Genomic DNA, 12,657 nt, shown 5'->3' on the forward strand with positions numbered 1-12,657 from the left:
TCCCAGCTCTCCCAGCCTGTCTGCAGAAGAGGTGCTTCAGCACTCTAAGCATCTTCATGGCCTCCTCTGGACTTGCTCAAGCAGGTCCATGGGCTTCACATGTCTTGAGCCCCAGCTCTGGATGCAGCAGTCCAGGTGGGCTCTCTTTAGAGCAGAGCAGGAGGATCACCTCCCAGAACCAGGTGTGTGAGACAAGCAATGTGTATGAACAGGCAGCAGCTGTTGTGACACTGTGCAGCTGGCACGAGCAACCTTTGAACACCAAACCAGATTATGTTTTCCTTTTATTTCTCCATAGACAGGTAAGCTTCAGATTTAAACAGCTGAATTGAAAAATACTGGTATGCATGTGGGTGTGTCTATCTAATTTCACTGGTAAAGATGTAAGGCTGTGTTTTAAGTTGCACAATTCTGTAAGATGCTTTGGAACACAAGGCTGTGGTTTAAGTTGCACAACAATTCTGTAAGATGCTTTGGAACCCTTTCAGTATGTCTCTAAAAGTTCCCAGTTTGTCTGAGCCATCTGCTCCTACACTCTCAAGCCTAAGTAAATAAGGCACATGAATGAAATGGTCTTAAGGAAACCTTGGACAGACTGAGGAGTCTTAGATAGGTTTAACAGGTGCTTCATGAATTAACGTGCAGAACATCAGCTGCAAAGGTGTCATTCCTTGCAATGTTACACCTTTCAGTTAGAGAATCAGTGTAATACATGCTGGGTACAGTTATGCTGCCTTATTTGTTACAGAAATAAAACCAGCAATACTTTTATGAAAAGGCTGATCTAGTTTCTGCAACAAAGCAATCACAGTTTTTTAAAGCCTAAGAGAAGCCCCGTGGAACTTCAGCAACAAACCACAATGCATCCTTTTAACAAAAGAAACTTTTCTATTGGCCTTTTAGAAAGTGTAGAGAAGTACACTAAGTGTGTAAGTCATAACTAGTTGGTTGCCAAGCCTTAACAGACCATAGGGACCCACAGGGATCCCACCTGAAGTCTCCACTTGAAAGCAGTAACAACAAAGGGAGGAAGAAAAATGGGCACAAGGCAAGCTATACTTGAATCAGCCTTCTGACTGCAGCTCAGCAGAGGGGAACACTTGTGATGCCATGTCCTCATCCTCTTCAGGCATGAGAAACCTGTGTGAGAGCTGCACTTATTCAGGCACTGCAGCTACCTGGCTCCTTCCTGGAGAAGAAAGGGATAGGCAGGCTCACAGGGCCTCACTTCCAAGGTGTCCACTTCACTACTTTGCCAAAGCACTAAATTCAGTTGATGAATCAGAACATCCAGCCAAGAATAAGATTATGCTTGTTTTTTTTAAAGGAAAAGTACTTGACAGACAATACAATACATATAAGATCATGTGATTACACAGGAATACTGAATCTGAGTGACCTGTAAGGAAGAGTTCCTCTCTCCTAGTGGTGTTCTGAGGCTGTGTGATAAATTTTGCTGAGAATATGAAGAAAAAAATCAAATGTAACTGAGTCACCTCAGTTTCCACCATGTGCCAACTAAGGCACATAATTTGCACCTCTGCTAACACCCATCCCTCTTAAGCTGAAGTGTAAAGCACTGACTTAACCCCACATACTTCACCTACTGACCCTAGCTAACTTAAAAACAATACATAAATCAGGCAGTTCAGTTGCTTGTGATTGTCTGTTGAGATGCTGAGGAAAATAAGAATTTTTGTTTTGAGTGTTCATGCACACTTTGCGGCAGGCACTAGTGGTACAGGTTTTGGAGCCAAAGGAACACTTGCTATCCATTGCTTTTAAGAAAACTCTTGAACAGAAATGGAGATAGGAATGCATACATTAAAATAGTAACTACTGATGCTCTTGGCATTTACACCCAACTTGGTATGTATAAAAAATATTTTTAAAATTAAATTAAACAGCTTCCCTGGGAAAAAAATAAATTCTGCATTTGCCATCATTATTTTTTTAAAAAGCTATTATATTGAAGTTTCAGAGTAAAAACCTGCATTTAACTTAACCCTTCATGCACAGAAATAGCTCTGGGACTACCCAGCACTGAGACAATTCAGCATTACAAGGACTGCAGATGGTCTTTGAAGTAAAACTACTTCATGTCCCAGTTTTATTCCACAAACTGCATGTCTCTTCTTTCCATCATCCGATTCTGAAGCCTAGTTGCTGTCCGAGTCATTGTCTTCATCTTCTTTTCCAGACAGAGTATGTTTGGATGAATCACTGGCTTCTCCCAAAGGAACAGCCCCTTTCCTCTGTGGCAGGACACTGAAAAAGGCCTCCTTCCAATCTCTCTTCTCCAGGTATGCAAGGATGATCTCAAACACTGCAACATCAGAAAAGCTCATTAGCTCTTTTACAGGGAGGTAAGTGAATTGCTGGTAGCAATACACCCCCAAATCTAGATTTACAGAGGTTTATGTGCATTCTCTTGTGGCATCTTCAGAGCAGAGCTGATGAAATGCAGTCAGGAACAGATACAGCAATTGTGCTACTACTGCAGCCTGAAGCCATGCAAACGCTGAGTCTCCAGCTGTGTGACAATATTTCTCTTGGGGACTGAGACAAATACTTCAGTCTCACCAGTGCCTTCTGTACAGGCACCAGTGTTTCACATTTGACAAGAATCCTGCTGTGGATGCACTTTAACAAAGATTTTGACCCCTCCTATAACTAGCTCTAATTAGCTCTTCCTTTCCATATAAAGCAACAGCGAAAGATCCAATTTTAGAAACACGTAAGATCTTACAAATACATACTATATTCTCCTCCATGCTTAAATAATTGTTATTATCATGCAAATGCCAGCCTCATTAATGCAGCACTTTCAGAAAATAAAATTATCATTGAGCAATGCATTACATAAAAAAATAAACTTGAAATAGAGCAAGGTAAGATAAGCTAAAGAAGGTGGTGGGGCACAATAAAGGCTTTGACACCATGTCAAAAATTTCCACGAAGGTCTTAGTAGGCCCCATTTTGCATGTATTTTGTTTAATGACATTGAAAGACAATCTAATAATAAAGCTGAAAGTTTAAAAGGAGCAGGATTCAAGGCTTGGTTAAGCACTTCAATTTTTCAATCAGAACCAGGAAATCAGGTAATAATACAGTTATGAAAGTTCAGTAGTTGGAGTACTCCTGATACCAACTGAGGAAAGCCTACAGATACTGAGGCAGTTACTGCTGAGCAAAGCTGTCCAAAGAGGTGAAAACACCACAAACATTCATCCTCCCTTGGCATAAAATGTGCACACTACAATAAAATACAATATTGGATAGTTTCCAACATTTTGCTCACTTATAAGCCTGGAAACAAGACCAGGATGGTAAGAATGTCACAAGTAATCCTCAGACAAGTCAACAGGATACAATGTGCCCTTCTACTTGGTTAAAACACCATCATTTACATTAACCATATCTGTAATATTTGAAGGTCAGGGCAATTAGTGTATTCTGAAGGCAACTAAATTCAAGAAATATCAACATAATAAAACAAGGTTTAGGTATCTGCACTACGATGCAGAGGGTACAATCTGTGACTATCACAGGTATATTCTAAAATAATATAATTATTTTATGATTTAGAACTTACCATGATTGACAGCTAACACTTTCCGACTGTTCATTTTGACAAAGTTTCCAAGTGGGAGCTGTGCATGACCAATTCCCTGCTCTACAGCTTTTTTGTAAGTAATTCCCTGGGGAAAAGATATCAAAAGAAGTGGATTGAGAATTACTGTTTCAGATTAGCCCATACTGATTTACTACAAGCATAATTTTCTGCCAAGAGTTTTGCCTGTGCTGCCATGATGTTGCTTTAGAAGTTGGTTACAAAAAGAAACTTAGCCAGATTGGACAGCATCTACCTCAAGGGCTACTACCTCTGGAAAACTCACTATTTTCTATATATGTTACACAGTGACCTGTGGTCAAAAGGATTGTAAATGAAACCTATTCATGCAGCTGCAGCTCTAGAACCATCAGCCATAGCCTGTTTTAAAGGTGAGCTTATGTTAAAGTACGAACTAATCTAGGTTGTAGTCACTTGGAATTTTTTCAGAGGAAGAGTAAAGGGTAAGAAAATTTGGAACACAAGCCACTGCTACCACTACAAGTGTTTTTCACATTTCTTCAACATTTTTTGGAATTCTTTTTTGAAGAAGTTTTTTCATTATTAATTAGACCAGTTTACACATCAAGAGCAATAATGTCAAATAAGGTGCCAAAAAAGCTACAAAGAAACAGACCCACAGTTTACCTTGTGGTGATTGTGATCCACCAGTCCTCCAATCACGTAGGCTTTCTTCTCATCAAGCTCTCTGAGAACGTCTGGGGAATCTGAGGTAAGATATACTAGGTCTTCTTTCTTTATTAGCTCACTATAGTGCTCTGTTCTAATTTGGATATCCTCAAAAAAAGGTAGTTAAAAGAAGTTACATTCAACTGATGAATTGCTGGCTAAGCTTTACAGACCTAAGATGGGACTGGCAAAATAAATCCAACAGTATGTGTTGGATTTCATTCCACATTCCTCCTTCATGTTCAAATATGTAGCACAGTGCAGATTAATTTCTGCGTAAACAATCCAGTCCCTAGAGCACCGATTTGTAAAAAATCAACAGCAAATTTTCTGAAACCCCAAAAGAACTTTACAAATCCTTAAGTTCTTGTGATTCCCTTCAAATGTTTCTCCTATGGATCCAAGCAATTTTCAAGTCCTTTTAAAAAACTGAACCGAGAAGCAAATGCTTGGTTAACATTAATTGTTTGGAAAGAGAAGTTTATGCTAAGCACTCATGAAGCAGCTATTGCACAAGAACTGCTGGAAACAGGACTGCTTTTATTTCTCTTAAGTGCTCTTCCTTTGAAGTTGTTGGAATAGTGGCTTAACACAGGGAGTCACAAGGAAAACCAACATGAATTTGACCATAAGAGAAGCTTCTTCTCTCCAGAACATTTCAGTGCTGAGAGGCAACATGATGGAAGTGAAGGTGCACATGAGAGAATCACATCCCGACTGGCAAGTCTTATTTTGGACATGGATAAAAGAGCACTGTCAAGACAGACAGCTGCTGGAACTGCCTAAATTAAGGTGCCCTGCTTAGTCTATCAAGAATGGAATTTTTAAAATAAAAATAAGTGAAAATGGATCTGTGTGTAATTTGTCAAGCAAAAATCAAATCTACATTCAAGAGAAGCAGTCTTTGGCTTATTTAAGTTAAATCAATTAAAAGGACAAAAAGCTACATTTTTTCAAATATTCTATTGCTCACATATTAGAAAAACTCATGTGGAAAAAAATAATTTTCTTCACAACTAACAATATAGTTAACAACTACAATCAACACTTTAACTTTTTACAGAAATACTCAGTTATTCACCTTCCAATTCACCCATCCTTTGTCATTTTCGTTCATGTTGGTCTTCAACTGTCCCCCATGGCTGGTCAAGTAAAACTTCAAACAGGACAAAGAGGTACAAAGAGGTACAAAATACAGAAATGTCAATTTGCCACAATCTGTTTCCTTTCTTTCTACCCTTAGCTGTTAGCTAAAACTCTTTAATATTTTTTAGATGGAAGTGGTACTAAGACCATTCACATAGTTAGTGATACATTTAAAAGACAAATTTGGACTTAGAGTGACTTTTTAAAAAATGCCACAACTAAAAGCAAAAGTATCAACAACCTCTCAGTGGCATATCTGGATCTGGCACTTGTCATCTGCATACACATACTGTTCCATATACAGGGGTATCTTTATAACATGTGGGTGTTACAATAGAAGTAATTTTCTTATGAAAGAGGCAGCTTAAATGTTTTCCTTTCCTACTACAGTTCTCATGTTTGGTACTTGGCAACAGTCAGTGTTCAGTTAGTTCAAACATACCTGCACAGGATGAAATGCCTTGCGGTTTTCTGCGTAACATCTCTGAATCTGCTTGTGAAGCTTCTTAACATCCTGTACACAACAAATTTGGTTTTATTTAGTCCTTTGTACAGACCATCACAAAATGCTTTATCATGAGCAAGTCAGAAGCTAAAGAGATAAAAAGGAAGCTTTTAACTGGCAAAAGTGACTACTCAGTGTGGGCATCAGATCCTAAGAGAAAAAACACCCACTGTGAGGGGATTATGCTGACAAGGAGACACACATCTTCCACACAGGTGTGTTTAGCAACCTCTATGAATGTGCTTGATATACATTATTCTAGGGAAAAAAAAAATCACAGGGATTTAAGTATTAAATTAATTAAATTTAATCTAATTAAAAATTAATCTGAGGAATCAAACCGGTTTATCACTATGACAATCCTTGGTCTTTAAACCATGGGAAAATCCTGAGAACATACAGTCTATATAAGAAGATAAAATATACCTAGTTAATCTCAAGTTCCTTTTACCTTTAACACCATCAGGTCATCAAAGCTGCAGTCCACGATGAGGCGAAGCGTGCTAGGAACAACTTCCCTGCGCATGCACTTTCTGTCATTCCCCTCACTGCTGGAATCCAATTTTGACTGACGCTCTAGTTTTCTCTTCTGGCGTTTTTCTTTTCGTTTCTGCCTAAGTAAACAAACAAATCAGTCCTCAAAAAGTGCTGCCAAGTCTGCTGAGGTACAGTGTTATGCACACAAATGCAGACTTCTAGGGCCAAAGTCGTTGTCCTGTGACTGTGACAGTTTAAACTCAGCCTGTTGCCTGTATTTGTGCTACACTGACACCAGCACAAACCACCCCTCCCACCCCCCACCTTTGTAAAGCTCTGTAAATACCTACAAAGACAAACATCTGCCACAAATTCAATTAACTCAATACTGGGAGTCTCACAGATTTAAGGGTGCTCTGAGTCAAGTCCCATAACAGAACTAACCAAAAAGATTGACAAAATCACAGTATCAGGATCAGAATGAAGAAGACAGTATACATCCTGTTTCATTGAACAGTTTTGCAAAAGGCTTCTGAAGAAATTGTTCCATCCTCCTGCCCTCCTGATAGGAGCAGGCACTTGGAAGATCAAATTTCAGAGACAGCAATAACCACTGTCTTGGGAAGGAGCACCCAGCAGTCAGTGGGATAAGAATAAACTACCATCAATGCATTTGCAGATACACTTTCTCTCAACACAACAAAACAGAAGCTGTACATAAGTCAGTGTAACTTTTCTAGCACAGCACTTCATGTGTCAAATGTAGCTGCTTTTATTCGGTGTCTTTTTAAGATTCTGAAGTCTGACAGCACCAGGATTAGAGGTGCAGCCCATTCAGAAAGGGACAAGGCCATACATTGTGTCTCCCTTCTGACAAAGGAAAAACATGCACGTTTGAATCCCTCCTGACATCCTCTTGAAGCCGAGGAACAATTCTAGTATGAGGAGGGGATGCTTACCTCTACAGCCTCTTCAAGTGCAGATGAAGTAGCCTGGGGCTACTGCTTTAAACCTGGTGTGGGAGAAAACTGGTTCAACTGCCTTGATTTGATGAAGCAATTCACAAGCAAATTCTGCTGATGGGTCGTTATGATTAGCACTAAGTATTACATGTGAACCACGGGAAGCTCCTTTGCAAACCATACCTCCGTAGATCTTTCTGTTCTTCCCACTGCTTCTGCTTCAACAGCTTCTTCCTCTGCCTCTTGGACATGGACTCAAGGCATTCTTCCTTGCCGGAGCCTGCCTCCAGTCTCTCTGCCGGATTGTCATTTGAGTTCGCCTTTCCTTCTGCATCAGGAACTTCAGGGAGCAGGGCATTTTCCACCCGCACCTCTGGACTGTCTGTGGGTGTTTCTGACGACATTAGCTTTTGGCTGGGTTTTTTCTGACTTGTTTCTCAGCCCGTGCAGGATATTTCATTAAAAACAAGTTTTCTGCTCACCAATTCTCTAGGAAACAAAGTGATACGAGTGTCATTAACAAGATGCTCAACTAGAACAAATGCCACTCAACCCCTACGAGCCTGAATAAAGAATAAGAGGCCTTTTTTGTTTATTTAAAGCCTCTACAAATAGTAACATAGAACAGTCAGAAAGATTATAGCCTATATTCTAGTCTAAAATTCTGCCTGCTAGATCTGCAGGTAGTAAATAGTTTCGAACTCAAAACTTTGCAAAATAACAACAGCATAAAATTAGAGAATCATACCGAATCAAATGTAATAGAAAAAAAAGCATTAGCAGTATGTGTATACAAACACAAAAAACTAAAAACGCATCTTGCAATATAACTACAGCAGCATATCAGAGAAATGTAATTTTAAAGCTACTAAAGCCATTGGGGGGGGGGGGGGGGGGGGCGAAGTGTGAACAAACTGTACTCCTTCAAAATTAATTTTTATTTCTCCTGAAAAAAGAAGACACGGAACAGTATCAGACACCGGCCACTGTCAGTAGACAAACACAAGTAAAAGGATGAACGACTGTTACTCAGCAAAAACTCTGGGTTCAAATACATTACTATTATAACCACTCCTTCCCAATGGCAAGCACGATTTTTCCACACTAGCAGCTCCTCTGTGCTTGACACCCCCACAATTCCCCAAAGGCAACTTCACCGGAGAACACTGCACCTACACCAGGCAGGAAACAGCAACCCCCGGCTTCCTGCAGTGGCGGCAGCCAGGAAACACACAGGACACCGGAACACCAGCGGAGCTTTGGCTGCACATCCCGATTTCCCTGTCTGAGGGCGGTCACACAGCGAGCCCTGCGCGTATACAGCGCACAGACACATACTGACACGCACGCAAGCACACGTGTATCTATAGACGGACACGCCATAAGCCCCTGGTGGCTGCCGGGGCCGGGCGCGGTGCGGGGTCGCGCTGAGGGCCCCTGGGCGCCGCCATGTTCCCCCCCCGCCCCCGAGGGGCCGCAACGTACCCGCGAGCCGCCCCGCGCGCGCGCCCGGCGTGGGAGGGGGCGGAGCCGCGCCACGCGCAGGCGCACGCGGCAGCCGGGCGGCGGTCACGTGACGGCGCCGGGGCAGGGCGCCCCCCAGCGGCGGGTGGTGTCAGGGCACGCACATCCCCCCAACCCGAGCCGTGGCTCTGGGGGCTCGGTGGGGATAAAGGGCAGCGAAAAGGAAGGGAAAACCTTATTTTTATCCCGTGGTTCTGATGGCACCGCTGAGTTCACGCAGGGGGCAGCGAAGTATTTTTAACTGGTGGCATTCCTCAGGGCAGATTTGTAGCTGCAGGGGTCCTCCCTCCGCCCCCGCGTGAGGGGTACGCGCCTTCGTGCTTCCTATTTTTAAAGGCCACCGACAATTAGCTTTTTAAACTCCGGTGTCAATGCCCAGCGAAGGGCAGCATTCTTTCGTGAAGTTATCTGGCGGCAAAAGAACGCTGCCCTATTACAGGAGTCGGTTCTGGAGACTGGGATTATATTCTATGGGAACAATGTATTTTGGGCAGCCTGAGTATGTAGATGTCTGTTTGCCCCTGGTTAACGAGGCGCACCAAGTTAGCAAACACACGAGCGTGTGCTGCCATAATCCCCTTTTCATGTGCATCAGTGTTTATCTCGGGTTTCATTGGTGCCAGATATACACACTCGTACGGTTTTAGTGCTGGTTTCAGGTTCACTACAGCTGTGTTGCACTCACAAAACTGTGTGGTGTCACCATAGTGAGACACTGACCTTTCAACTGCTGTTGGAATTTAATATTTGCTGTAGTATTTGGTATAATTTGTGATTCCTATTCAGTGCATGACTTTAAAAATAGCTAGATTTGCATTTGCTGGGGTCTATTTAAAACCTCGCTCACGTTACTATTAATATCTAGCTTGACAAGCCAGCATCACACAAGTCCAAATGCTCCAGTCTCCTTGTGGAAAATCCTTTGGTGTTTTTTGGTCACTGAAAGGCAGCGAATGAGTTACCAATAGAAGCCTTTAAAAAAAAAAAAAAAAAAAAGCAAAAGACATCTGACAAAGTCACATAACACTCAGATGTGCTTTTTCCTAGAATGAAGAAGCTGCTTACGCAGTTTGTTTTTCTCACAGTGCACTCTGCAGAGCGTCAGTATTGCTCATCCAGCCCCATGTCCTCAGACACCAACACAGGGTAATGCAATGTTTTCTGAAGTCTGCCAAGTGGTGACAAAGTGAAATGAAGAACTGAGAAAGATCTGCAAATATTGAGAAAGATCTGTCTGACTAAATTTCATTATTTTGATAGAGCCTTAACGTGACTTTTTCAAGATGCTGATCCCAATGGTGAGTCACCCTCCCCCCCAGCAACAGAAAGAACTAAATACAGCTATAAGAGGCAGACTGTGGAGATGCAAAAAGATGCTCAGGGGAGGCTCAGGTGTGGACAATGACATTACTCCCTGTGCTGTGGGTCTGACTGCAGCACTCTTGAGGAAGGCTTAGGATGCAAACTGGCTTTGGCCAGTGGCTTGGATGGGCATCTCTGACCCTCTGTGGCAGAAACAGGGGGGTCTTATTCATCCAAAACCTGGGAGCTGGGGCACACAGGCACCAGCTGAAGGGCAAAGATGCACTTGGGTACTTTGGTGCTCACACCTGAAGGTTTGAGTTGAAAAGCAAGATCTTTGTGCTGTTGCTTGAGAAGAGAAGGCAGGAAGAATCATTTGGTTGACCTCAAAACATGGGAGGAAGTCTCATTAGTTTTATTAGGCCGTATAAAGATATGAGCCCTATAGTTTGGACTCTGTAAAATGTGCAGCAGGAGGAATACTTTGACCCCAGTCCGTATGCCAGCATGGCGTGAAGCATCCATGAGGGGCTGATCCCAGAATCTGTACGTGGTGTGGACTTTGGTGGGCACTGTGTTGGTTTCACTGGTGTCATCCAGCTGAAAGGAAGTCACTGCTGATTCACTCTGGCCATAACTAGGTGAGGCTCAGGCCTCCTGTTTCTAAGATGCTTGAAGAACACTCCAATTCTGTATTATAGGTATGCCTACAGGTGTATAAATGTGTGTGCACATGGAAATGTATGTACAAAATTTCTTTACATGCCAAATACATCCTTAGTTCTGTAATTGGCACTGCTACAGTGGTGTCCAAAGAGAGATGTGGATTTACATCGGCAGGGGATCTGGCCAGGGATATTCTAACAGAGGCTTTAAAAAAACATATTTTATTTGAAGGAAGAAATAAATTTCCTGTGTCTCAAGAGCATAGAAAGAGGACAATTGCTCTTCTTCAGATTTCAGACCAACGTCACCTCCTCCTTCTGAGTAAAATGTCAATGCTGTTTTTCTAAAGCAGGATCCATAGGTCATTCTCTAGATGGAATTTTACACCAATATAGTGTCCTTATTTTTTTTCAAAACAGCACAGAAAGCCTGGCAAGCTCCTTGTTTACTAAATATAGCAAAAGTAGTACTCTGCCTCAGCCCCTTGAATTCAGGAGCATGTCACAACCGTGCTGAGAAGGCAGTATAACCAACCAAATGGGGAAGAAGCAATAGCAGACCCCTGGGGTTTCCTAATCTCCTCCCTCCCACGTGTGCATACAAACAAACAAAATATAGGAAGAGGTCCAGGGGGAACTTCCACAAGGTGTGGGTAAGCATGGGGGAGAGAAGCAGTGGCATGGACCTGTTGTTTCCCACTGCTGGGCAATGATTGACATCCACAGTGTCTGACTTCTCTTTTACCACAAGGAAACAGAGGAGGCATTTACACTGCTCAAGGTGAAGGCTGTTCTCACTTTACCGTCCCTTACAGAGGATGTGGTGGCAGAAGTTGCCCTCTGGGAGCATTTAAACACAGCCTAGGGTGGCACTTGCTGGGTTGGGGTGTTCATAGATCACAGTCACGAGAAAGCAGCCTGTGGAAGTGGAGTGGAAGACTATGGTGGTGGCTCATTTGTGTGTGTCCTTTAGTGGCAGGAGCAGATCCTGCCTCCTCACAGAGCTGGGAAGGCCTTGTGTGCTGGGAGAGAAGCATGCAGCCTCGCAGGCTGTGTACCAGAATGTGCCAAGAAACACGGGGGGTTGGCCTGCTGCCCCACTGACACCTGAGGGACAGCTGAAGGACATGCTTTAACCAGCCCTGTGGCCATGAGGTTAGTGTGAGAGGGCCTGGGATTTACTGTCAGAGGGAAGCACATGGGTTAGTCAGCCAGGGCCTTCTCAAGGGAGGTGGTGAACTAAGCACAAGAAAAGGGGGAAGGGCTTGGTTTGCCTTGCTCCCCAACCTTGCCAAGCAGGTACCCTTCACTGAGATGGGACAAAATGACTCGTTCTATCGCATCTTTCAGGCTCTAACTTCTGCCACTTCAGTGATGTGAGATGGGGGCTGGGGCTGCTGAAAGAAAGAACATAGATTTACTGTGGTACAATGTAGCAAGCACTGACATCACAGCTAAGTCTGTATTGAAGTAGGATCAGTTTTTGGGATGGCACTGATGAATCCCACGTACTTCTTCCAGGAAGACCCTTAAAAACCCTCTTCTTCTGTAGTTGCTCACAGAGATGATGACAGATGATGCAAGACGGTGGAGACAGTGGTCAGGATCTGGCCTCTGGCAGTAGCACGCTCAATCGCCCTTTCATTCAGAGAAGGGAGTGGTGGCAGGGTCTCCTGGTTCTTCCAGCACTGGAGGTGGGCTCTGCTGCTCAGAAATGGGTCTGTGTGGGCTCAGTATTCAAAAATGAAAGCTGAGGTGATCGATAAAATAGGG

General features: G+C 43.0%; 1 protein-coding gene across 5 annotated transcripts; it reads right to left on the bottom strand.

Moving 5' to 3' along the window:
• Nucleotides 1-1,301: 1,301 nt before the first annotated feature.
• TRMT10A (tRNA methyltransferase 10A) lies at nucleotides 1,302-8,967 on the bottom strand. 5 transcript variants are annotated; one of them, XM_056490955.1, is made up of 8 exons: nucleotides 8,879-8,967; nucleotides 7,577-7,882; nucleotides 6,406-6,568; nucleotides 5,892-5,963; nucleotides 5,385-5,459; nucleotides 4,262-4,411; nucleotides 3,596-3,701; nucleotides 1,302-2,326 (listed from the first exon to the last, which is right to left on the bottom strand). In XM_056490955.1, exons 2-8 carry the CDS (start codon nucleotides 7,795-7,797, stop codon nucleotides 2,160-2,162), a joined length of 954 nt encoding a protein of 317 aa, XP_056346930.1. In that variant the 5' UTR covers nucleotides 7,798-7,882; nucleotides 8,879-8,967; the 3' UTR covers nucleotides 1,302-2,159. The 5 variants fall into 5 exon arrangements, with proteins under 5 accessions (XP_056346930.1, XP_056346926.1, XP_056346928.1 ...); XM_056490951.1 differs by lacking the exon at nucleotides 8,879-8,967 and adding an exon at nucleotides 8,570-8,869 and having other exon boundaries at nucleotides 7,577-7,775; XM_056490953.1 differs by lacking the exon at nucleotides 8,879-8,967 and adding an exon at nucleotides 8,570-8,660.
• Nucleotides 8,968-12,657: the final 3,690 nt, after the last annotated feature.

Source organism: Oenanthe melanoleuca, chromosome 4, assembly GCF_029582105.1.
Source record: "Oenanthe melanoleuca isolate GR-GAL-2019-014 chromosome 4, OMel1.0, whole genome shotgun sequence".
Lineage (NCBI taxonomy): Eukaryota > Metazoa > Chordata > Aves > Passeriformes > Muscicapidae > Oenanthe > Oenanthe melanoleuca.

Bases quoted from the DNA above. Each gene is read 5' to 3' on its own strand.
- TRMT10A (XM_056490951.1), bottom strand. From the start codon at position 8,729: ATGTGTCTGTGCGCTGTATACGCGCAGGGCTCGCTGTGTGACCGCCCT. The intron at 6,569-7,576 runs GTATGGTTTGCA...TTGTTTACTTAG, and splicing joins GAACAGAAAGATCTACGGAG to GCAGAAACGAAAAGAAAAAC. The intron at 5,964-6,405 runs GTAAAAGGAACT...TGTTGTGTACAG, and splicing joins ATGACCTGATGGTGTTAAAG to GATGTTAAGAAGCTTCACAA.